Below are 26,120 nucleotides of genomic sequence, written 5' to 3'. Positions count from 1 at the left end.
CACAGGGGACCAGGAAGGGGGTGGGAGTACAGAGGGTATCACGGGTGAGCAGGATAGCGGTGGGGGTACAGAGAACTTCACAGGGGACCAGGAAGGTTGTGGGGGTTACAGAGGACATCACAGTGGACCAGAAAGGGGATGGGTGTACAGAGGACATCACGGGGGATCATGAAGGGGTGGGGTACAGAGGACATCACGGGAGACCAGGAAGTGGGTAGGGGCACAGAGGACCTTTTTTGCGAACCTTAGGTGTTTCAGGCTGGCTCCTTCCTCCTGGTTGCTGGGGTTGGTGGAAAAGCACAAGCCAAACAATTGGGAAGGGGAGCAGGCTCAGCAGGCAGTGGAGGGCTCAAAGAATGCAAACAACACTGCAGGGAGGCCATCTTTGGATGTCCTCAAGGCCCAGGGAAAGCATAATGTTCAAGTTGGCAGCAGTAGCACACAAGCCCAAACAGAGCAGAAACAGTGATCCTGCAATTTAAAAGTGCCAAAGTCAAACATGAGACTGCGATCCGATCACAGTGCGCCGAGATGCATGCTACAGAAATCACCCCAAGAAATGCTTACCACGTGATATAACACATTTGGTGGGGATGTCAGCGGCTGAAACATTTCTGGCAGCAGGTGAAATCAAAAGTACTTGAGATAATGGGAGTAGACAAGGAGTTTGAGGGGATAGAGGTAGTCCTAGGCGCTATACATGAGGGACAACAACGTTTTTGTGGGAGTGCAGGAATGTTATGGGCAAACTTTATGATGGCCAAGAAGAGATGCATAGTCAAACTGTGGAAACAGAAGGAGCTGCCATCATTATAAAATGGTACTATGCAATATGGGATACAATAGATGTGGAGAAGTTGACAGGGACAATACGAGGGTCACTGAGGAAATTCAGCAAAGTTTGGTCACCCTTCATAAACCACGCAATTAAGGATACCACACACCTATACATCCCCAAGAGACTGAAGGCACTGGGAATTATAGAGGAAGAAGAGGACTGAGCCACAACCAATTAATAGGACTCAAAGGGCCATCTGTAGTAACTTGTGGTGGCAAGAGGGGTGGGGGAAGGTAAAGGGCAGAGGTTACAGTTGTTGTAGTATACAATGCTTTTTAAAATGTGCTATGCAGAGAGTTAATCCCATATGTAAAATGTGTAGAGCAATAAAGATTTGGTTGGAAAAAAAAGAAAAATATTAGATATTTATAATTAGGTTATCTTTTACCAAAGTGCTACAAAGGAAAGCTTCACAACTAATGATATGATGCATATGTAGGTGTTTACTGTTTTACACAATGTACTCATTATTATCGACTATTCGAAAATCCTAAAATCAGTTATGTCGAAATGTAAGGGTGGTCTAATGTGCAAATATGTAGAGTGATCTTATGTCTGATGCCATCAGTTAACTAATCAGTGAAGTCATATATGATGTTATTAGTGGTGTCATCAGTGATACCATTGGTGATGTCATAGATCATGTAATTAGTGATGTCACCAGTGTCATCATTAGTGATATCATCTGTGATCATTGTGGTCATAGGCTGTGGAATATTGGACATAAAGTTAAGGTGGCTTTAACTGAATTTCAGGGGTTTTGTTACCTAGGTTTCGCGAGGATAGCTCATGGGCAACGTGCACGCCTTGGAAGCAAGACGACATGGAGCACCACAGGTTCCATCCCCGGGTCCGCGCTTAGAAACCTCTGGGTATTAGGCGCGTTATAAATAACCTATTATATCATATCATTAAGTTCTCAACAAAAGTTTTTTCCTTGAATATACATATTTATTTTATACAGAGATAAACAATGCTCTTTTGATGACAAAAGAAAGTGCAATAGATAGAAAATCAGAACTGACAGGAAGCACTGAACATCTTACAATGGGGTGAGTTCAAGTGACATTCTGACCAGGTTGGGAGGGGAGTAAATACAGTCAACGGGACAATACATGGGTGCACATAAACCGATTATGGACAACCAACATTAGACATTTTTCAGTGCAAGTAGGCAGAACAGTCAGGTCTGTTAGGGATGTTACAATGATGGATGAAGTGCTAGAGTGGAGGCAGACAAAGTGAAGGACAGAAACATGTTAGAAGCAAGGGAACATGTTAGCTAGAAGGCAGATGAGAGTTAGTTTGAGAGGGTAATTAGGAGACCACAGTGAAGACATGGGACTGGTAAAACACGTTTTGTGAATGTCGCAGGGTTCACAAACCTGTCAGGGGCATGGGCCTCCTTGCTAAGTCTGCAATCTTGCAAACTCGCAAGAATTTATAAGGAATATGAAAACCACATAAAAAGTACCCCAACTCCTACCCCAAAGGTACACTTACATCAGGTGTCCCTTGCCCTCCATGCACACACATGAAATCCAAGATGGCCACCAAGGTTAATGTAGGTTAAGTCTGGCCTGCTACCACTCCATGTGACCCCATAGAGCCAAACCAATCACAGAGCCACCCTAGATTAAGAGCACATGTTCAGACTCTCCCCCAAAGTCCCACCCAGTGAGAGGGGATCTCACACTATGCACACCAAACAGGACAGTATGACTTTGTGGGTTACAGGAGCAGGAGGCTGGTATTTGGAGACAACTGTTGACTGCAGAGACTGGGGAGACAAAGAACACTGGAGAGGTGGTGTTGAGATCAGTAGATGGTGCATAGAGTTAAAATGGTGACGGATGAAGTGAATCAAAAAGTGAGAGTAGACAGAATGAGGTGGTGCGAGCTGATAGGGTGACAGAGGAGCTGGTAACGTCAACAAGTGGGAGTAGACATTGGGAGGTGGTGGGAGTTAAGGAGGAGGTGGTAACATCCAGAGGTTAGTGTAGACATAAGGAGGAATTGGAAGTTCAGAGAGTCAAGGAAGCAGTGGTATTGTTGGAAGACGAGAATTGGAAGAAGGGGGTGGTGTAAAGAAAGACTCTGACGGGGGAGGTGGTGTCAGCAAACGAGACTGCACAGGTGGTTGTTAGAATTAAAGGTCTGTCAAAAGTGGTAACATCAGAAGAAGAGCATGAACCTAGGTCTACACTCAATACATTCCTTAATAATATTAATAATAAAATAGCATGAACCACAGGAAACAAGGATAGGTTATGTTGAGTTGAGTTGATGTACCATGTAAAACTGCCATTTCCATGGTCTCCAGGTGCTCTCATGGCTATGTAAGATAAAATGGGTTGGTTAGGGAAGAATAAGACAGATGTAATACTCAACTGTTGATGCATGTAGAACCAGGAGTAACTGGTGTCTGTGAATGTGAGCTTTCGGTATGTGCTTTATTTTGTACACTGATTATTTTTTCCAGGTGAGCAGCATCAAGAGTTTGTTTTGTTTGGTTTAGGAGGCTTTGGGTGTGTGATTTGGTTTGAGAGTGATGTGCGGTCTGGGTGTTTTAGCAGGGTGGTTTGGTAGCTTATCTGGGTGTAAATGGTGAGTGTGCGGTAGCGAAAAGGGAAATCATTGGTCAGTTTTTGGGAGTTGTCTAGGTATTGTGCTGCTATGTTATTATTTGTTTTGTAGGGCATTCATCTTGTGGGTCCTTTATTCCTAGCCAGGGTTTCAGTATCTTTTGTGGATGAGGTTTGGACATTGCATGTGGTTCAAGTGACCATGCTCGTGCAGATGGTCTTTGAGTTGTTGTTGCCTCAGGATCCAGGTGTAGAAAGGAAGTTGTAGGAGACCAGTGCGGAGGGAGGTGGTACAACCCAGGAGTTAGGAGGAGGTATGGTATCAGATGCCGCAGATACAGAAGAAAAAAATCATTAGCGAAAGCGAGTTGTACGGAGGAGATGGAAGGAGAAGAACCATGACTTGGTGGTGGTAAAGAAAGCCAGCATGTAGACAGGAAGGCAAAATGCAAAGGCACCGCTTCCCACAAGACAGGCCCTTTGGCTGTGTTGTGGCAGGCATGGACATTGCATCCTGCCTTTGTCAGGTACTCCTTTCAAGTTAACACATGATGGAAGGAATAGTCCTGCTGTGTTTACCTCTTGAAAGTGGCATCTTACTGAAAGGCTGAATGCAAGGCAGAACTAGCCGGCCACTGCCGATAATCAATTATTAGTATTGCATTATTCTTCAAGCTGTGGGATTCGCGTACCCCAGGCATTTGCGCCCCACAGTTTGAAGAACACTGTCCTAAGATATAACTGCATGAAATCTGGGTGAGCTGAGTGCCGGTTTGACTGATCAAGATTCTGAGCACCTGCATGTAAAGGTTACATTCCAAAGGTTACTAATGATAGTTTCTTACTCATCATTACTGGTCATATGAAGTTCAAAAGGGAACAGAAGAGCCTCTTCTGCACATGGTTACTCGAAGGGCTTCCTTTACTTCCCTGTTCCTTACACTGTAAATCATGGGATTCAGCAGTGGAATGACAATGGTGTAGAACACAGACACCACCCGATCCTGATCCATTGCATAGCTACTGCTGGGCCGAAGATACATGAATAAAATTGTTCCATAAAACACTATGACAGCTGTGAGGTGGGAGGCACAGGTTGAGAATGTCTTCTTTCTGCCAGTTGTAGAACTTATTTTCAAAATGGTTGACAAAATATAAAGATAAGACACGATAATAGCTATTAGGCCGCTCATGGCTATGGAGCCAGTGAAGACAAAGAGAAGATTTTCAATGAAGCGAGTATCACTGCAGGAGATCTTAAGTAGAGGCGGAATGTCACAGAAGAAATGACTGATCCTGTTGGACTTACAGAAGGGTAGTTGGAAGACGGAAGCCACATAGATGATGGGATGCAGAAATCCAATAAGGTAGGAGACCACCACAAGTTGAGCACAATGTTTTACGTTCATAATGATACAATAGAGTAAAGGATTGCATATGGCAACATATCGATCAATCGCCATTGCTGCCAAGAGTACACACTCTGCAGTACCAAAGGCCACAGAGAAGTACATCTGAGCGGCACAACCGGCGATGGAAATAGAGGGGATTTGTACAAGGAAATTCACCAGCAATTGTGGGGAAATGCATGAGACATAACATGTATCCACAAAAGACAAATTACTGAGAAAAAAATACATTGGGGTTTGAAGGCAGGGAACAATTCTGATCAAAATAATCATGCCAACATTTCCTATAAGGGTGGTGAGGTAGACAGCCAGGAACACAAGGAAGAGTAGCAGCTTCATGTGGGGGTCATCAGTGAACCCGAGCAGGATAAACTCTGCTATGGCTGTCCCATTCCTCCATTCTTCTATTTGAGTAGCTCTGGAAGAACAAGGCAAGAGTGAAACAAAATATGAATTTTTAAAAATAGATACATTTGTTGATCATACTGTATTGCAAACTCAAGAGATTATGAGAGACACAATTTCTGACACCTAAATAAAGTAAATGCTTGATAGCTTTCTAATCAAAATAACCTATAACCATCATACAACTGGAATATGATTGTTGATAGAACAGCACTTGCATGTTTAAAGGAGGTAGCAGAGCATAATGAGACTCTTTATGGACTAGATGATGTGCAACAGAGGTTATGCTGGATGTTTGTTGCAAAATCAGTGACATCTAAAATATAACTATGCTGTCTAAGGCGTGCAGCGTATGAATAACCTGGGGGATAGTGGTGCTATCTGAGGCCTGAATGTGGAAGATCTGTGTAACCTAAGCTACAGTACTCCGACACCAAAACTTGCCCTACTCCGAAGCGTGCACGGTTAATGGTAAATAATGCTGCGCTAAAAATTCTGAAGGGGCAACAAATTGCTGACATACGTGGCTTTTTTCCTGTGAACCCTGAAAGGGTGCTTGACACTCCCCCTCACCCCCCGCACTGTGTGTTCAGCGAGACCGGCGCTCGCGGGAAGTTCGGGAGTGGGAGTGGATTGTGACTGTAAACCACTTAACACATAAGACGACTTGTAATCGGTCTCTTACAGACAGTATGGTGGTGCGAGGGGCTACGATAACAAGTGTTGACTCTACAGGTAGCAAAAGTTTTGTTCTAGCTTCTGCTGATGTAGCAGTTGGAGCGTAGTGAATACGCCAATGTACACATGATCGATCGGGTGCGAGGCTCGCACATGCACAGTTAATAATAAAGACGGTCCGCTGGCAGTTGCCGCCGGGGACCCGAGCAAGTCACACCTCTCCGGCGTGGCTCATTGTGCGAGTGTGTGAGCGCACATGTGAATGGCGGCGGGGGCCCCTGTCACACCCCTGTCACACCCCTGTCAACATAACATTGGCGACGAGGACGACTCCTGAGCAGTTCTCCGCTCCGACGGCGTTGGAGGGGAAAACGTTGCTCTTTGTCGGCACGGATCCATCGCACGGCCGGCCACCATTTTGTTTCATATGCAGTTCGCAGTCGTTGCGGCCCATGAGGGTGCTCGTGCGCCAGCTGCATTTCGTCTGTCAGTCGAGACCAAGTTGCGGAACTTACACAACATGTGCTGCCATAGAGCTGTGGCATTAAAGAAAAGTGAACCGGTCGGGAAGGAGTGCCGGAGGACGACACTGTGTTGCAAGTGGGCCTACCCAGACCACCTCAACACCCACGAAGGACTACTTTCCCCTGTGAGTAGCAGACATCACAATGGGTAAGAAGGGAGAACAAGAGGGCGCCATGGCCCCAGTCCCACGCAGGATGCAGAGTACTTTGGCTCCCATGCCCGAATTCGATACCACGGGCCCTCCATCCAAATTAGGACCGAAATGGCTCATGTGGGTCAAAAAATTAGAAATGTTCTTCAGAGCCTCGGGGGAAACGGAGGATGAGGCGAAGATTGCCATCATGGTATATTCGGCAGGGACAGAGGTCCACAGAATATATGACTCGCTCAACATCCCAGTAGTCACATGTGACGCAGTAAAACAAGCGCTCAAAGACCATTTTCTTCCCATGGCAAACGTAGACTTTGACAGGTTTGTCATGAGTGCCGAAAAGCAACTGGAAGAAGAGTCGCTAGACCAGTCTTGTGCGCGGCTAAGGCACCTAGCAAGCTCCTGCCAGTGGGCGAATGAAGAGGAAATGTTTCGTAACCAGCTGCTGCAAGGGTGCAGTTCTGGAAAACTGAGGAGACAAGTCCTGAGAGAACCTGGGCTGACGCTGCAGCAGATTTTGGACACGGGGAGAGCCGACAAACTGGCTGAGGCCAGGGGGGCGAAGATGGATGCAGCCACGCACTCGAGAAAGGAGGAAGAGGCATTTGCGATCGGACGTTCTAGTCCAGGAAGAGCGAGAGGGACACCAAGGAGTGGGGACAGCTACATGACACCAGGCACTGCTCTGTCGTGCTCCTACTGCGGGTATGACCTACCGCACGTGGGAGAGTGTCCAGCCAAATCAAGGGTATGTGGCCGGTGTGGCACACCAGGACACTATGCTAGAGTGTGCAGGGCAGTGACTGCAGTAGCGGCCTCGAGGGGGCCAGAGAGAGCTGACAGAAGCAATGCTCAGAGAGTGAGGGGTGTATCGGCTGTTGAACAGGGTATGCAAGACCTCAACATCGCAGAAGAGGAAGAGGAAGAAGAGGAAATCTTCTTCATCTCCAGCATTGCCAAAGCCCCTGGCCAAAGTCGACAACCAAAATGTACAGTACTCATCAGAGATGTCCCTACTCCGGTCCTCATAGACACCGGGGCATCTGTCTGTGTGCTAGCTACCGAACACTACAATGCACTCCCAGGCCCGCCAGGTTTGACTGAGTCCACAGCACGGACATACGCATTTGGAGGAGATGCACCCCTTCCCATCCAAGGAGTGTTTGTGGCTCCAGTATCTCATGGACAGAACAGAATTAAAGCGAGGTTCTTTGTCACCAGTGTAAGCCCACACTCCCTTTTTAGTTGTGCTGCGTTAGAAGCGCTGAACATTGTGCACTTCACTTTGGCGGTATATCACGCCAATCTGGAACTTCTGCTTCACCGCTTTGAGACGATTTTTGAAGGCATTGGGAAACTGAAGGGCGACCCCATTCGTCTGCACATCGATGGGTCAGTGAGACCGACAGCGCTCAAACATCGCCGCATCCCGTTCCATCTGCGGGCTCAGGTCGAGTAAGAGCTACAGTCACTGGTTGACTTAGACATTATTGAAAGAGTGGAAGGACCTACCCCATGGGTCTCCCCAATTGTGGTGGCACCAAAGCCCAAACAGCCGGGCGCAGTACGCATCTGTGTGGATATGAGGCTGCCCAATGTAGCAATCAAGAGAGAATGCCACCTTACGCCCACCCTAGACGACATTGTTGGCGAACTTCAGGGAACGAAGGTCTTCTCAAAACTAGACTTGAGATCTGGTTATCACCAGCTAGAGCTCCACCCCGAGTCGAGGTATATTACCACTTTCACAACTCACGAGGGGCTATACCAGTACAAAAGGCTCAGTTTCGGGTCTCGTCCACAGCAGAGGTCTTCCAAAATGCCATCAGGGGGGCCCTGTCAGGACTCAAGGGCGTCATAAATATGTCAGACAACATCTGGTCTTTGCACGCTCGGAGGCAGAACATCTAAAGCGCCTGGAAAACACCCTCGAGAGACTTTGCAGCCTCAGTCTGACTCTGCACAAAGAAAAGTGTGAATTCTTGAAGGACAGGTTGGAATTTTTTGGATTCATATTCCACGCTGTGGGCATCTCCCCAGATCCCGAAAAGGTGAAAGACATTCGAGAGGCAGCACCGCCAGCATCCCCAGCAGAAATCAGGAGCTTCCTGGGGATGGTCAACTATTGCGGACGATTCATTCGTGACCTAGCATCCTTGTCGGAACCGCTGAGGGCTGTGACCAGAAACGACGTAGCGTGGGCCTGGACAGGAAATGAACAGAGGGCGTTCACAGCCATCAAGAATGCCCTGTCCGCACAAGAGACCATGGCCTATTTCAACCCGGACCGCGAGTTGGAGATCGTGGTCGATGCCAGCCCGGTGGGGCTGGGTGCAGTCCTCATGCAGGCAGACCATCAGGGGACCATGCGACCTGTAGCCTACGCGAGCAAGGCGCTCACCGAGACGGAGAGGAGATATTCTCAAATTGAACGTGAGGCCTTGGCCATATTGTGGGGGTGCAAACACTTCCGGATCTACAACCTAGGGAAGCCACTTGTCGTGGTGACAGATCACAAACCTCTCATCCCGATTCTGTCAGGTACATCCTCCAAACCACCGCCTCGCATAGAAAGATGGATGCTCTCGCTTATGGAATATGGGGTCAGGTTACTCTACCGCCCAAGGACACACAACCCGGCAGACTATTTGTCCCACCATCCGGGTACCGGACGACCCAGAGACTCGCAAGAAGTGGCTGACTTCTAGAGGCATAGAGGCTATACAGGCTATACACCTGGTGGTGGAGTCGGCACTGCCTGTTGCCCTAGCGCGCCACGAGATCGCAGATGAATCCAACACAGACGAGGCATTCCCCGTAATAAAGGAAGCTGTAGCCAGTGGGGAGTGGCGGGAAGTCCTCCAGAACAACTCCCGGAGGAATGTAGGAGTGCAGAAGGACCTACAAGCGCTCTGGAAAGAGCACCATGAGCTGTCGGTTGCAGATGACGGTCTCCTGCTGAGAGGCCACCAGATCGTAATACCAAGAACACTGGTGAACAAAGTCCTGCAGCTCGCCCACAAAGGCCACAAGGGTATGGCTAAGACAAAAGCACGGCTTAGGTTGAAGGTCTGGTTTTCGGATCTGGAAAGCAGGGTCGAAGAATTTATGAGGGCCTGCATTCCCTGCCAAGCAGCAAGTCCCATGGAGAGGGGGCCCCCTATTCAGGCTGATTTCGGATCCACGCCAGAGGAACACACTTCCTGGTGGTGACAGACCAGTGGTCGCGATATCCAGAGGTGGAGCTGGTCGAATCCACGGCCAGTGACCACACCATCTTAGCCATGGAGAAGATGTTCACCAACCATGGTTTTCCCCTGGAGATATGCTCGGACAACGGAGCACCGTTCAAAGGACAACAATTTGCTCGCTACAGTTAGGGAAGGGGGATAAAACATCGCATAGTCACTCCCCTTTGGCCAAGAGCGAACGGAGAAGTCGAACGCTTCATGCGAACGCTCAACAAAGTCTTCCGCATATCGATGAAAGGGGGGAAGAGCTCCGACGCAACTTGTTTGACTTTCCCCGAGAATACTGCACGATGCCGCACCAGTCCATGGGAATCGCTCCTGCGGAGGCCCTTTTCAACCGGGTACCAAGGGGACTGTTACCAGAGGTGGAAGGACGACATCCGGGAGAGATCGACAACAACCACGTGCGAACAGAGCGGGCCGCTCCGAACGAAAGAGAGACAGTACGGCGAGGATTACCAGAGAAAGAGATTGCGGTAGGAGACATCATGCTGGTGCGGAATCGGAGACCTGAAGGAAAGCTGTCGCTGCCCTACGAAACACAACCACTGGGAGTGACGCATGTCAAGGGGTCCATGGTCACAGCCGCCAACACACGAGGGACAGTCACCAGGAACGTATCGTTCTTCAAGCGAATAGGAGCAGCGAACCGGGAAGGAGTCGTCACACAAGGCCCAGGTCCGGATACAGAAGTGCCACAGGGAAACGACGGACCGCCAGAGACTCCTGGGACACCAGAGACGCCCAATGTCGAGGCACGCAGGTACCCGAGCCGGGCGGGGCGCAAGCCGGCGAAGTGGTTCCAAGACTTTATCATGGACCCTGCCTCGTAACCCATGGTACATTGTCAGTTGTGGTTGGAATAGAACACTGTTGATTCTAATGTTTGAAATGTTTGTTGTTCAAGGGAACAGGGAGGGATGTTGCATAGTGAATACGCCAATGTACGCATGCGTGAGCGGGAGCGAGGCTCGCACATGCGCAGTTAATAATAAAGACGGTCCGCTGGCAGTTGCCGCCGGTGACCCGAGCAAGTCACACGTCTCCGGCGTGGCTCATTGTGCGAGTGTGTGAGCGCACGTGTGAATGGCAGCGGGGGCCCCTGTCACACCCCTGCCAACATAACAGCAGTGATTGATTTGGATTCCATGCACACTGATTACTCAGCGCAAACCATTTCGGAAGAAATATCTTTCTCTCCAAATAGGTTTCCCGATGCCAGTCCGTCAAGGCCCAATGTGCCCTCCTCATTTTTAGTACCTACCCCGAGGCAAATTATGCCCAGAGAAGGCACTACGCCCTCTCCTAGTGGAAATAGAGTTATGGGTTTGGCTTTTGAAGCCATGAATAGGACCATGAACACTCTAGTGAAACTTTTGGAATCACTAAAGGAAAAAATAAATGCTCAGAGTTCTCAAATAGCATCCATTCTGGCATGGCAAGACTTGCCCAGATCTCTGGGTGAAAAGGCCAGCTGCCGCCGAGAATCTATAGCTTTATCACCCATAAGAGTGCCTCACACTGATAGAGCCTCGTCTCCCATAATTCTGAACGGCGCCAGGCAGTCCATAGGGCCATGCCCAGTTGTAGCAGAAGTCCCTGCTGGGTTACCACTTTTACAAATGTCATTACTGACCCCCTTGCTCCTTGCAATGAAGAGGCTGTAATTCACACTCATTCCCCTGCTCATAAAGACAGGCAAATTTGCATCATATTTGCCAAACCATTGAAAGGGGTCCCTTTTTTGTATAAAAACAGGAACATGGGACCGGGGAATGCCAAAATCAAAACTGTACAGGTGCCTAAGCAAAAGCCTAAAAACTTAAAAGCCGAGAAAAACATGACCTCTGGTTCTACCAAACAACTTATTAAAGCTTTGAAAACTCCAACAAAAAGTTCTACTGCAGCATCTGTGGCAGTTGTGAAAACATACGTGGAATTGAACCAATTAAAAAAGCTCAAATTGGGGGCTCAAAATAAACCTATTACGGAGCCGTATGCCCCTTTGGACAATCTTGTTGAGGCGATACAGCATCAGTCTGAATCTTCTACCATCCCAAACTTGGCCCTGAAAAGAGGGACCTACGTTCCTCTTAAAGCACCAATTTCCATCTCTACCCCTTCGGTAACGCTGGACAGGCGTGAAGAAATCAGAAGGGAGGTGGACACCTATATGGCTAGATTTACCCATCTCCCGATTATTGGTGCCCCCCAAATCATGTCCACTGATATGTCCACTCTTGAGAAGGGACTGATGGTGACACGCCCTGAACCGAGCAAGAGATGTCCAAATGAGGGCAACGGTCCGCAAAAAACAGCTTCTAAGAAGAACCTCCTTACAACTGCACCAGATGGTGCTCAACACAGTTGCAATCTGGCTGGTGGCACAGGTCCAAGTGCTCCGCTAAAATCCAGTTCAGACCTCTTTGAAGGACGGGGGCTGAGATTGCTCAACTATTACAAGCCCTTCTTCCTAAACCTAAACCTCAAACAAAAATTCCATCGCCCTCTGTGATTGTCTCACAACCTCGTAAACAACCATCAAAAAAGCAACCGGAGGATTTCAAACACAATACTTATGCCAACACTTTAATCCTTGGCTGGCGTCCTGCCCCTCCTCCGCAATACCTGCTTAATAGACACAGTGTGCTCGAAATTTTCTCTGATCTTAAACAATTGGAAGATATAGGATTGGCTGACATTGAGCAGGTAGAATTTATTAATGAAAATGTTTTAACCACTATTTGCTTGAAGTTACGCTCGCGGTTGGTTCGGAACATCATTTGGTCCGCGAAAAACCATCTATTTGAAATGGGCTTTGTTCTGTTGTTGAGGCCCGCTTTTGGTGATGAGCCTCCTAAATGTACAGTCTCTGCGCAAATTCCATTTAATTCTGTTGCTCATGAACAACCTATGCAATCAAAATGTGTTTGCAATTGTGAGACAAAAAGCTAACTAGCGCATCAGCACGAGGACAAACTGTTAAAATGTGTTTTGTGGAACACTCGTGGGCATTTCCACTTGATTAATAATCAGAATTCCTCATTACTTCAGTTTGACATTATTATGTTGCAAGAAACGTGGCTCCAATTTGGAATGACCACATCATGCATTTTACGCCTGCACTTTATAGTGGCAAAGGGCGTCCTATGGCTGGCCTCATTACTTGCATTAAAACCAGCAGTGACCTTAAAATGATTACCTCGTATGCGCCAAACCCATTTATGCAATTGACCATAGTTTCAGTTTGTTCCGTTCTGTATGCATTAGTTAACATCTATTGGAATTGTCAGGGGATTGATGATGCAAAATTTTGTTATGATCTCTCTTGTTTGCTAGAATGTGTTGTCATGCTACCGGACATGGTTCACACTGTTTTAGCCGGGGATCTTAATTTGCATCTCTTTTCACCTGGGAAACCTCAAGAAAATGTATGTTGACCCAAGACTGTTGCCACACATAGCAGGTTTTCAGATAATGCCGGTTGTAGACAGTGACCATCAAATGCTAACTAGCTCCTGGTTCATTCCTCACAAAATGGTACTAAATGCGTCCCCCACGTATTCAGGGACTGTGAGGGTAAATGCACAAGTGAACGGGATGAGGTGGTCTGAAGAAAGTCGAACCCAATTTTCAAACTCTCTCACATCTGCTTTTGCCCACTCATGACGCAGTGGTGAGGGTACTAACGTGTGTTTCTACGAATTTATGCAGAGACACTCAGCAAACACGCGGAACACAAAAAAATGCTCAAGTTAAAAATAAAAGAACAGAATATCGTGCATTGAGACTAAAGCCTCCCTGCTTCCAGCAGGCCTTAAAATGGCTGCCTTGAATAAAGCGAAGACAGGTTACAAAAACTGGTTGCGGATACACCACGCAACACTTTGCCAAAAGGATGGCGAACATATGTTGAATCTTATGCGAAATCAGAACACCGCATAAATCTGGGCTACTCTTAATGAAGCCACAACCACACCGCAAACACTGATACAGATTCACAATGTTTCTGAAGAGGCCTGGATTGAGCATTTTACTAAAATGTACGCCACCCCAGTCCCAGTGGTTCTAGTACAGGAAGGTGAGTCTTTGCCCGTGTTTCATCTTGATATATTAAGAGCCGAAATACTTTATTACATTTCTACAATAAGTCAACCCATCGCTCCAGGCCCAGATGGGTTATCTAATAAGATCTTCAAACTCAATCCCGAACTCTGGACTGAGATTCTGTTTCAAATTTTTCACAATATTAACGTTACGCAAAGTATTCCATCATCGTGGACACACTCAATCATCATTCCACTTTTTACAAAAGGTGATTGTAATAAACCTCAAAGTTATCGACCAATTGCTATGTTGGATGTCCCTGGTAAACCGTACAGGCGTATTATATTGCAAGAGCTGAACGACTGGACTAGGCGTAATGCTAAAAGAGATCCTTTCCAGGCTGGCTTTGTCACGGGTTTCGGTACTTCTCCTAACATGCTTCTCCTTAACTTGATTAAGAATAAATATGCTGAACTAAAAAAAAACCTATACATAGCCTTTGTCGATTTCGGCAATGCGTTCGAATCTGTCGATCGACAGTTGCTATTTAAGAAACTTGAACACTATGGTTGCCCTGTTTCAATTCTTACTTTAATCAAATTATTGCATTCTAACACCTTGTTGCAAGTTAGACTCTCTCTGGATGGTTTATTATCCGCTTCTATTCCAACAAACCGAGGCCTTAAGCAGGGGTGCATCTTAGCTACGACAATCTTTAACCTTTTTCTATTAGATATAGGTATTAAGTTTGAAGAGAATATCTCAGATGACCCGAAACTAGGCCCGCAGAAAATCAAATCATCTGGCTCTTATATGCTGATGACCTCGTGTTACTCTCCTGCTCTCCGGGTGGGCTTCAAAATTTGTTGAACAAACTTCAAGAGTTTGTTAATGAGAATAATCTCATTATTAATTTAGATAAAACACAAATAGTATCTTGTCATCCTGCTGTAAAAAAAACATCTACTCACAAATGGACTCGTCAAAATCAGGAAGTAGCCAGAGTCCCGCAATACAAATATTTGGGCCTTCCATTTACAGAGCTGCAAAACAATCACATCTTTACAGCAACTCTGAATGCAAAAATTCGATCATTAACTTCCCAAGCAAGAATTTTGCTGTACAGAAACGTCAAATTTACGCTAACACACATAATGACTTTTTATCAACAAAAAGTGGTTCCAATTATTATTTATGGTGCAGAAACAAGATCACCGAAACCAAGATCATTTTGGGACCACTACAAAACTTTCTTTTGGAAAACTGTATTAAGCCTCCCCAAATGTACTCCGCTCCCATTACTTCGGTATGAAATAGGAACCATCTCCATGTACAGCCAAGTGATGTGGAAATTTTGCACTCTGTACAGAAAATACCTAATAGGCGCCACTTCTCCGAATATTTTGAGCCTTCTTGCAAAACATTTGCTAACATCTCGTCTTGATTTACCCAAAAAATGGACTGATTGTGTGTTAGAAGCATTAATCAACGCTGATATTTCTCTTGAACTCCTTTTATTGAATCCCACAAAAGCGAAATTGAAAATTCACCGAGCTGACTGGATACATACATGTAACCAATGCTCGGAATATGTGGATGGTGGAACAATATTGCTTTCCCAAAAAAGATTATGCATTATGGAACCTTATTAAGTCAAATGCCTGTCTAACTTTGTAAGATCCCAGATGTTATGGATTAGGTTAAATTTATGTTTGAAGAAGGCAGATCTTAGGCAGGAGACGCCTAATTGATAAAGATGACACATATTGCAGATATTGTAAGGATCAATTTCAAACTGAATCATTGTGCCATTTGGTCGTTGACGTTCTGCTTTGTCCTTAATCCGGAACAAACTGTTTAATAGGTGCTGTCAATTCTTCTCACTATGTTCTAGTGAGGAAATATGGACATACCAATTAACCAATACAAAGACTTCCATACAGATTGCACTGGTACAATTTGTCAATGCTGTAATTCCATCCTAGCTAATTCGAGTTGCACTCTGGTTGCTTTCTGAATCGCAAAGCAGATGTGAAATAAGATTGTGGGGAGCTGAAGGGGATATTCACCCGCAGTAAATTCGAGTTTCCCACTGGTTGCATTCTGAATTGAACAATAGATGTGCAATATGACTGTGGGGAAATGAGGGGATTATTTTGCCTCATGTTGGAAACCTTGATGGTATCTGTGCTTTCTTCTTATGTTTCTTGTTTTGATTAATTCACCTTTCCTGACTAATGTTGTGTTGTGTAAAAATGGCATTTTATTTAACCTTTGTATAGTAATTTTGGTCTTTGTAAATTATGTAAATTTTGAAAGGTTGATTTATCAGCCAACCAAAATAAAAAATAAAAAAATACTCATACTTTATTTTTGGACTGGACTTGGAAGGTCTATTAAGGATTGAAACCTTACTTTCTTTATGGCAGAATCTGTGGCACCAGAAAGAAAGGTGTCAGGCACAGAGTAGTGGTGAAGTAAGGTGAGGTAAGGTGAGGTGGTCAGAGATGTCATTATCAATTGAACTTTGTAGGGAGTACACTAAGTGACTGTATGATGGCTACATCAAAAGGCATCTTCCCTTCATTAAGTATTACCTCTCGTACATGAATGCCCTTTTTCACATTAATTATCCTACCTGTCCAGCCAATTACTGCCCTATTTCTATCATCCCCTTCCTTGGGAAACTGCTGGAGAATCTGGTCATTCCACAACTCACCTCACACACTGAACTTGGTGGTCTCCATGACCATCAATCTGGATTTTGAGCATACAGAGGCACGGAATCTGCTCTTCTGAACGTGAAGAACTGCTTGCATCTCTGGTCTCTAACTCTCCAGTTGTCCTCATCCTACTCGATCTCCGCTTTGCTTTTGACACGAGCAACCAACTCCTTTTGATACTTCCTGCTGACCCTCTTGAACCTTCCATCACCCCCGACTGCCTTTCTGCCATCCAGTCCTTGTGCACTTCCTTTGATCTCTGCCTCAATGGCAGCAAGAATGAAATAATTCCCATTGGGACCCCTGCTGCCTCTTTTTTCCCCTCACTCTGCCCATCCTCTAGGGCTCTCATCCTGATCCTTCATCTGAAGCCAGAAACCTTGTAGTCATCTTCAAGTCCTCTCTCTCCTTTCTCCCTCACACTCAGGACATTGCCAAGAAGTCCCACTTTCAACTCTTCCCTCTCAAAGGAATTGTTCCTTTTCTCACTTTCCCCCAGCAGCTTAATGTTAGCCGAGCCCTGGTTCTCTCTAGGCTTGACTGCTGCAATAGCCTTCTCCTGAATCTACTTTCTTCTACTCTACGACCCCTCCAGCTAATCCAGAATAGGCCAGCAAGACTTATCCTTGGCCTAAAGTCCAGGGACTGCATCTCTCCTGCCCTAAAAACTCTTCACTGGCTCCCGGCGGCTGCACAGATTAAATTCTAATCCCTCTGCATCATGCACAAGGCTCTCTGGGGCCTGGGACCACGCTATCTGCAACGTTCTCTTACCAAATGCTCTCTCTCTATACCTCTGTGGCCCTCTGGCACCAACTCTGTGTATAAAGAATTTCGCTAAACAGTGGGCCAGAGACCGATCCCTTTCTTTAGCTGGCTCCCTCCTATGGAACAGCTTTCGCCTTCATCTTCTTCTTAAGCAGGACTTCCTCAAATTTCAGAAACTCCTTAAGACTATGCTCGTCACCTCCTCCTTCTCCTCCTCCCCTCTCTGCTAAGTCTCACCATCACTGTGATTGATGTTCAGGGCCCTTATGTATCATTTGGGGTCCTAGCCTCCCATACCCAATTGCCTCAGCTTCTGCCTACCTTGCAGCACTTGCCTCAGCCCCCATAGGCCTCCTTCCTGTAGGCTTGCTCTATTGACCCAATACAGCTTTTGGTTGCATAGCACTTACCATACCATGCACTCCTTCTGCTGCTCATCTGCGATCACGGACATTCCAGCACCTACCCCCACTCCCACTTCCCTCTTCTCCCTGCACTTGCACATTCTGAACACTCACAAGGCATAGTAGGTTTGTCCTCATGCGCCACTGTATTATTGCTTCAATCTCATGTTTCCTCCCTGTTGCCCTGTGGGCGCTTGGACACAGAATTGACTTACTGTATAAGCGCCTAACAAATGCACAATAAAATAAAATAAAATGTATACTATAATAATGGCAACCAATTATTGAATCTTCTGGGCAAAACCTTCGGCCCTCTAGACTGATATTCTATATGTAAGCTTACCAACCTCTTTTTTTCTGGGGACCAGAAAATATCAAACTGCCGGCTTTGGGTCTGCAAAATAAAATGAATATCGACAGGGGGCACAGAGAGTAACTCTACACAGGAATACTTCTTCTGAAATAGCAGCTTACCATACAGGATGGTTCAGGTTGCCATGCCATCCAAACATACTGTATTTCTTACCAGTAACACCTGTCAACTTATTGAGAAGCAAAGATGTTGCTGCTGAGGAGATTGTAAGGGCCAACATTTCCAACTGGAACAAATACGTAGTCATAAGTTAGAGGATGCCTATTGGGCAGGAGTCAAGTACCGAGGAGGACTTTCAGATGGCTGCACTTGTCACACACCTCTATTGTCGACCCAATTTGAGTTGCAGCCTTCCCAAGAGCCCTGGATGCCTTCATAATTATAATTATAATTGGTTATTTATAACGCGCTTAATACCCAGAGGTTTCTAAGCGCGAACTGAGGATCAAACCTGTGTTACCCTGCGTCGTCTTGCTTCCAAGACAAGCACATTGACCCTGAGCTATCCTTGAAGGTGCACGTTTTGCTCTCACAACTACATTCACTGTACTTCCACAGCTCTCACCAGGATCACAGATCTTCCGGAAATCTGGACTCATCACTAAGGATTCTTTTCCAGCTTTTATGCAAAACATCGTCCTTGATGTTCAGAAGCTGACTGCTTAGGTAGTCTTGTTCTTCGTGACAGGGAATGCCCAATTCCATCTTTTTTCCTGATTTTTTCCTGATACTATGATCCCTTTGATCAACTGGATCAGGACATCTTGAGTGTTGATGGTCCCAATCACATGCAATTTACCAATGTTCATGTTTGTGTTGGTCAGTGATAAGCTATGCTGCACGCTCTAATCAAACCTAAATGATAATTAAATATGTGTTCCTTATTTATTCCCCAAGCTGCAAGACCTCTATTTGCCCAATCCCACACCTGATCCAATGCTTTCATCTTACCCCTTCTAGTAAATATCTCTTTGAACTGTTGTTGCAACCTTATCTCTGCTGCCTCAGGGCAATTGAGAAACTGCATTGTGACCTTAACTTGATATAAAGGTATTCAGAAAGTCGAGGCATTTACAACAATATATCGAAATCCAGGCCTATCTTTCTCAATCACAGTGTTGTACCATGAGGACCGAGAACTGACCTTCGTATGATTACGATGTCACCTCAAAAGTATGTGAAGCCAGATACTGCATCATAGATAGGCTTTCCTGTGTTAAGTGAAATCAGATAAACACCGTAACCGCCCCCGTCCCTCGGACCCCCTTGGAAGAAAAGCTACTTCCTACCTCCTAGGTTCAAACTGAAAAACATTGTTTCCCCTATCCCAGTGATGCCTTAGTGTGAGCAGGGATGGAAGGAAGTTTGGGGGTAAAGGGGTGGCTGGAGAGGGGCCTTGGGAGACAATAGGAAAAGGGCACTACTCCTCCCATGTTTGCTTGTTTGCTTTCTCCCATTGCTTCCCCTACTGTCCCCTGACCTTATTAAAAAACTTCTTCTTAAAAGAGAAATTGTATTTAATGTGGTCAGAGCTATTTTGAGGAAATGTAGACACATTTCACCAATATTTGTGGTTGCCGACTCACGTCTTAAAATTGGCTTACATTCTTCAAAATAGTCCTTGACCACTGACAAATATTTGTATTTGCAATAAATATTTTAACATGGATTTTTCAGTGTCTCTGTTTGTGGCCACAGAACATATGTATATCTGTCTGAAGGAGAGCTGAAAAGTGTCAGTTGCATGTTGGCGTTAAAAGGAAAGCCGTGTGAGGCTTCCATGTGCAAAGGTTGCATGAGGCCACAGTGTCACGGTCACCTCCCAACCTCCTCTCTAGAGCACCTGGACCCAGTGGCCCATCAGAAGTGGCAGGCCCCTAAATTGCTGCTTAGCACTTTCCTTTTTAAGGGGAGTTAGGAGCGATTTGTCATTTTAGGGACCATTGTTTTGGACAAGATGCTTGTAACCTTTCTGTGTGAAGAAATGCAAATGGACATTTCATTCTGAAAGAACACACAAAGCACAAGCTAGTTGCCTAAATCTATGCCATCTTCCAGGCCAATATCAGACAGAACATGGGGGGAATAATGGCATTTATATATTGAGTGACACTATGGTATGTGTACTTTTCAAGTTATCTTTATAAAGCAGAGTTTTGCTGAAAGCCGGACATGGGGGTGAGGAGGGGAAATGATGAGAGGTCAAGTGATCCATGAATATTTGCCCAGAATTTGGCAAGAGAGGTTGCAATCCTGGACTCTGGTGCAGTTTTTTCCGTGGGTGTGGCTGCTTTTAAGGGCACAAGTAAAGGATCCATGTGGGTGGACAGCGTATATTTTTTTCAGAGGGTGGACGCAACCCCTTGTTTTGTTGGAAGTTGGCAAGCTTACTCCAGTATTTGGCTACAAGGATTTAACCCAGGTTGTCATGCTCCCAGTGAAGGCGCTTACCCACAAGAAAACAAACACTTGTCTCATATTGGGATTTTGTTTTCCAGGGAATATTTCACCACAAATTGCTGGGTTTAAAAGTTGAGCACCGTTGACACTTTACCAGCATATCTATTGGAACCATTCCTCTCTCTGGTTATTTTTCTGGAGTCCAATGCACTTTTGTCTTGCATACTTTCTTCTAAGGGGGCAGTCATTTGAACTACATTTGTATATTTCACTTTAAGATATGTTCACCTACTGTTTGTATAGTCACCAGCTTTTGATTTTCACTATGCGGACAGATGTTTCCACACAGAGTGAAGCGAGAGAGACATGCTTATCCCCAATTAAAACACATTTTACAGCACATGTTGCAGAAGGAATAGGAAACAATCCATATGATTTGCAGGAAGGTATAAACAGTTAGGGGCCGATTCATGGAACAAACGTGTGCCAATTCAAGGAAGGCACTGCGCTACTTTCCCACTGGTTGTGCGTCAAATCGGTGCATGGCGCATGCTGGCGCACACGTCTCCAAACAGCGTGCGCTAAGCACACAGCGAAAGCGCACATAGCGCAGCGCACATGGGGAATGGGGAATTACGCGTGAAAAAGAAGGCGTAACGGAGGAAGTACTGCTGGGAAGTACACAGAACGCCCACACGCACGCGAACCACACGTATTCATGGAATCGAATAGGGCAAACCTGCGCACGGGCAAAGACATGCACAGGTCTAAACACGTCCGCCACACAAAGGCAGGCGGTAGCGTCCCTGCGCATTACAAAAGTGTGCACAAATAAAAAGCACGCTAATACTGAGTGGGGTACGTGTATTTCAGGGGTGCGCGGGAAGGTTTGCACGCGATTGGCCTGGGTACGTGTATTTCGGGGTGCGCATGAAGTTTCACACGCGATTTCAGCAGGGTACGTGTATTTCAGGGGTGTGCGGGAAGTTTCACACGCGATTGGCCTGGGTATGTGCATTTCAGTTGTGCGCGGGAAGTTTCACACACGATTTCAGCAGGGTACGTGTATTTCAGGGGTTCGCGGGAAGTTTTACACGCGAAAGGGCAACGCCCGTGCACGATACGTCACAGACGTGCTTACGCGCTAAGGGCCTTTCCTCAAATTACACGCTGACGTGCAATTTTTTCACGTGCCAAATCACTCCGTATGAAGCTGGCCACACGAAAACACACGGAAGACCACGCTCCTGCCATGAAGGCCATTATTCTGCCCCCCAGAGCCCCGAGCACGCTCCCAGCTGCCATCTGCTGCTGCCTGACTGCCTGCTGCCCACGTGCCCTGCTATTTGGTGCCTGCACATCAGCCATCTGCAGGGGTCCAGTTGCTGTGTCCACCCCTGCTGGAACAGAAGACTCCCGACTGGGATACCATCGCTCCACAGCCCAGCCCCAGGACCCAGTTTCCCACCCACGCCTGCCTCGGGGGTCGCCATATCGGGGCAACCACCATCTGAGACCACTGGCGACCCACAGCCAGAGGGGCAGAGGGCCACCAGCTTCAGTCAGAAGGAAGTTGGTGTCCTGGTGGAGCATGTCCTGGGGCATTACGATGCCGTCTTCAGAACATCACGCGCCAACAAGGAAGGACAGGATAGGATCTGGGACGACTTTGTGGTTGCCATCATCGCGTAGGGGGTGGCAACCCGCGACATCAAGTCAAGAAGCGCTGGGAGGACTTGAGGTCCAGGACCCTCATAAAGGCCCGGTGCCTTGTGGTGGGGGGCCGGGGCAGCGTGAGTACCATCCAGATGAGGGTCCTGGAACGCGTAGGCCCAGCGCTCCACGCCCAGATCCTTCAGAGGCAGACCCATCTGGAGTTGGGCGGTAAGTGGCCAAGCATTGCTGTGTGAGACAGGGCATGTTGTAGGGTGCTGGTTATCTGATACTTGCCTGTATGTGTGACATAGGCCATGTACGTATGTGTGTGTGCAGGGACATCATGGTCATGCATGTGAGACCAGTAATGTGTGAACCACATGGTAGGTGCATGTGTTATAATGCAACATGCGGAGCAGCATGCAGAATGCACACATTAATGCATGCCTGTCTCTGTTATTGGTCATGGATGTGGTGTGAGAGATGGGTGCTGCGGTCATGGACATGTATGGTGTCCATGTCTGTGTGTCTGACTTGCATGTCTGACTTGTAAATGCCATGGATGCATGACACATGTCTGTGACAATGTTCAGATTCACTGATGCAGCCTACTCATCCTTGTACCCACTGTGTCTGGGGTGTACGAGGCCAGATGGATGAAACTACGGTGAAGTGTGTGCATGTGATAGGCATGACCCATGATGCATGTGAGTTTCAAACCAGCATTGTATGTTTCAAGAGTCCCTTGTTCATGTATGCTAATGCTCATTGCATGTGCCATGCCTGTTACTGCATGTGTTTTGCCTGCACTGACCCATGTGTTGTGGAGGGACATGATGGAAGTGATGTTTGACATTGCCACTCATCTGCTATTGCTTCCTGTCTAGGGGACCATTGTACAGTACCCTGATGCTTGTATTGTATGTCTCCCTCTACATAGCGGCAAGTGATGAAGAGGGCGGAGACGGTGCTGTGGAGCAAAGCGGCGGGGATTCCCCCACCGGCCGGTGACGCAAGGCCCAGTCATCCTCCCAGAATTTACCATCGTCCGGGAGTGAGGGGACTGGTGCTGCGTCTGCCACTACGGCTGCAGCGGAAGGGGTGGGTGAGCACCCACAGGGGCTTGCAACGGCGGAAGACGGTGTGGAGCCATCCAGGTTGGTGGTTTCCACAGAGGAGGAGGAGGCCGCTACTGAGCCGCACATGGGGCCTGGTGTGGGTGGTACCACTGGTGCAAGTGGTGCAGTCCAGGGGCAGGGCAGGAGGCAGCACAGGTCGCTGTGGAGGAGCCTGTGCATGTCACTGTCCCTGTAACTGTGACTGCACCACCATGCACCAGCAGGGATGCCCCATCCCAGGCCCGTCCGCAGGTAGGGGGGATGTCCATGTCATCTGACACTCCTCTACCTGCGGACGAGGGGACCCCTGGCCGTATGGAGAAGGTCCTGATTGGTGTCGCGTTGCACACGCATGACATTCGTGATGACCTGCGTGCTTCCGGGGGGAGCACGCACGTCATCACGAAGAGCAGCGTGCTAACGTGGCCCAGTTGGGAGTGTTTATGGTCTGGCATTTTGTACATGTGTACGCCACTCTGGTGGCCCTCTCCTCCTCTGTGAAGACTATGCGCCAGTCGTTCTCCATGCCGTCTTCTGGCCCAGATGCCACCAGGGTCCGTTGTGGACCTGCCCTGACCAACGCAGCCAGCTCGGTGGGGATCCCATCCCTGCCACAGTCGGGAGTCGCAGGTCCAGCAGGGGTGGACACCACAGCAACTGGACCCCAGCAGATGGAGGATGTGCCGGCATCATCGGGCAGGGCACGTGCACGACGGCGTCGGTGGATTCCATCAGCCTGGATGCCGTCGTGCTGGCAGAGGCAGTTGCGTCGGAGGCAGCGGCAGGCTCAACGTGGAAGGCATCATGGCTCGGGGCCATCTACATCAGAGGGGCAGGCATCGGCCGGAGGTCAGGAGGACCCTGGAATGGGAGTGTCTGCCGTGTGGCAGCGGTTGGGCCAGCAGATAGGTGCGGAGCGGCGGCGGGCAGAGGAGGCACGCTCACAATGGTCAGGGCGGAGAACTCCATGCACAGGGCGCTGAGGCAGGCTCGAGGGAATTCACAGGGAGTTGGAGGTGGACATGGCGTTATCCCTGCGAGACCACGGGGCCACAGAACAGGCCCACCTCCAAGACATTGAACAGGAGTTCGATGATGCCCTGGCCTATGACATCAACAAGTGAGCCGTTGGACTTGCCCGCCGCCATTGTATATAGTTCATTAGTGTTAAGTTTCATTTTTTTTCTTTCATTTGGGGTGCATTGACTATGCCCCACATTTTTGTGTATAGTTAGTAATTGGGTAGGTTTCATTGTAGGTTTCATTTATGTCGTTGGGCTCATGGACCCTGGATTTGCTATTTGTACATAGTTTTACAGTGGATTTTCTCCTTCATCTTTTGTTTTCTTCACCATGGAGCAATGGATATTACGCTTTTCTTTCCCTTTGGATTTGCTTTGTTGGACGGTGACTTTGGACACATTTTCATTTGGATTAATTTGGATTCTCATTTTATTTATTTATCATTTATTGGGACATGCTGCATTTTGATTATTATTGCCATTATTGTGTGTTTTAATTTCATTCCCTTCATTTTGACTTGAATACATTTTTGTTTCTTACTTCAATGTGTGGTCTTCTCTCATTGGTTTCATGCATGTCACAATGTGGGTTTTCTCAGTCATGTGTTGCCATTGTGTGGGTCTGACAGACTTGTACTCATGCGCATACTGCTTATTTATGATCTATCATGTAATGGGGATTTCAATTTGGAGTGAATGTAAAGCTTGGTTGGTTGTTTGGACTGGGGTGGCGTGGCGTGGGGTGGGATTTGGGTGGCCATAAGAGCCAGGGATCTAGATTGTGATGACGTGTTTGCTGGGGGACATGTGTCGGGGCCTGCTGACAGGTGTCTGTCAATGATGGGGGGGTGAGGGTGCAGGGGGACATGTGTCGGGGCCTGCTGGCAGGTGCCTGTCAATGATGGGGGGTGGGGGTCCAGGGGGACATGAGTGGGGGCCTGCTGGCAGGTGCCCCTCACTGCTGGGGCGTGGGGGTGCTGCGGAACATGTGTCAGGGCCTGCTGGCAGCTGCCTGTCAATGATGTGGGGGTGTGGGGGCTGGGGAACATGTGGCGGGGCCTGCTGGCAGGTGCCCCTCACTGCTGGGGGGGTGGCGGTGCTGGGGGACATGACCAGGGGTGTAGGGTAGTCCCCTGTGGTGTGGGCTGCCTGCAGGGGTCGTGGAGGGGGTAGAGGGGACACCTGGGAGGACCCACACTGCCAATTCACGTGTAGTACTCCCTGCACACCCACAAAATATGTGTTCCTCCCTCTGACAGCAAAATCGTGTGTAAAACTTCCTGCGCACCCCTGAAATACACGTACCCTGCTGAAATCACGTGTGAAACTTCCCGCGCACCCCTGAAATACACGTACCCTGCTGAAATCACGTGTGAAACTTCCCGCGCACCCCTGAAATACACGTACCCTGCCGAAATCGTGTGTAAATCTTCCCGTACCCCTGAAATACACGTACGCTGCTGAAATCGCGTGTGAAACTTCCTGCGCACCCCTGAAATACACTTACCCTGCTGAAATTGCGTGTGAAACTTCCAGTGCACCCCTGAAATACACATACCCAGGCCAATTGCGTGTGAAACTTCCTGCGCACCCCTGAAATACACGTACCCAGGCCAATCGCGTGTGAAACTTCCCGCGCACCCCTGAAATACACGTACCCTGCTGAAATTGTATGTGAAACTTCACACGCACCCCTGAAATACACATACCCTGCTGAAATCGCATGTGAAACTTCCCGTGCACCTCTGAAATACACGTACCCTGCTG

At 47.6% G+C, this 26,120-nt stretch overlaps 1 protein-coding gene and 1 long non-coding RNA gene across 2 annotated transcripts in view; one reads left to right on the top strand and one right to left on the bottom strand.

Annotated features, from left to right (window-relative positions):
* LOC138447627 (uncharacterized) overlaps positions 1 to 26,120 on the top strand; it is a 355,678-nt gene that overhangs the window by 273,034 nt on the left and 56,524 nt on the right. The window lies entirely within an intron of this gene.
* On the bottom strand, positions 4,293 to 6,314 carry LOC138582674 (olfactory receptor 5T7-like). The gene is made up of 2 exons (XM_069654211.1): positions 6,229 to 6,314; positions 4,293 to 5,250 (listed from the first exon to the last, which is right to left on the bottom strand). Exons 1-2 carry the CDS (start codon positions 6,312 to 6,314, stop codon positions 4,293 to 4,295), a joined length of 1,044 nt encoding a protein of 347 aa, XP_069510312.1.

Source organism: Ambystoma mexicanum, chromosome 3q (genome assembly GCF_040938575.1).
Source record: "Ambystoma mexicanum isolate Mex_15411 chromosome 3q, UKY_AmexF1_1, whole genome shotgun sequence".
NCBI classification, from domain to species: Eukaryota; Metazoa; Chordata; class Amphibia; order Caudata; family Ambystomatidae; genus Ambystoma; species Ambystoma mexicanum.
Note: the sequence above shows the minus strand (reverse complement) of the source record. Positions and strands in the feature narration are given on the sequence as shown.

Coding starts and splice junctions, on each gene's coding strand:
- LOC138582674 (XM_069654211.1), bottom strand. CDS start 6,314: ATGGATCCGTGCCGACAAAGAGCAACGTTTTCCCCTCCAACGCCGTCG. Junction 5,251..6,228: donor GAGTCGTCCTCGTCGCCAAT/GTTATGTTGACA, acceptor TTGTTCTTCCAG/AGCTACTCAAATAGAAGAAT.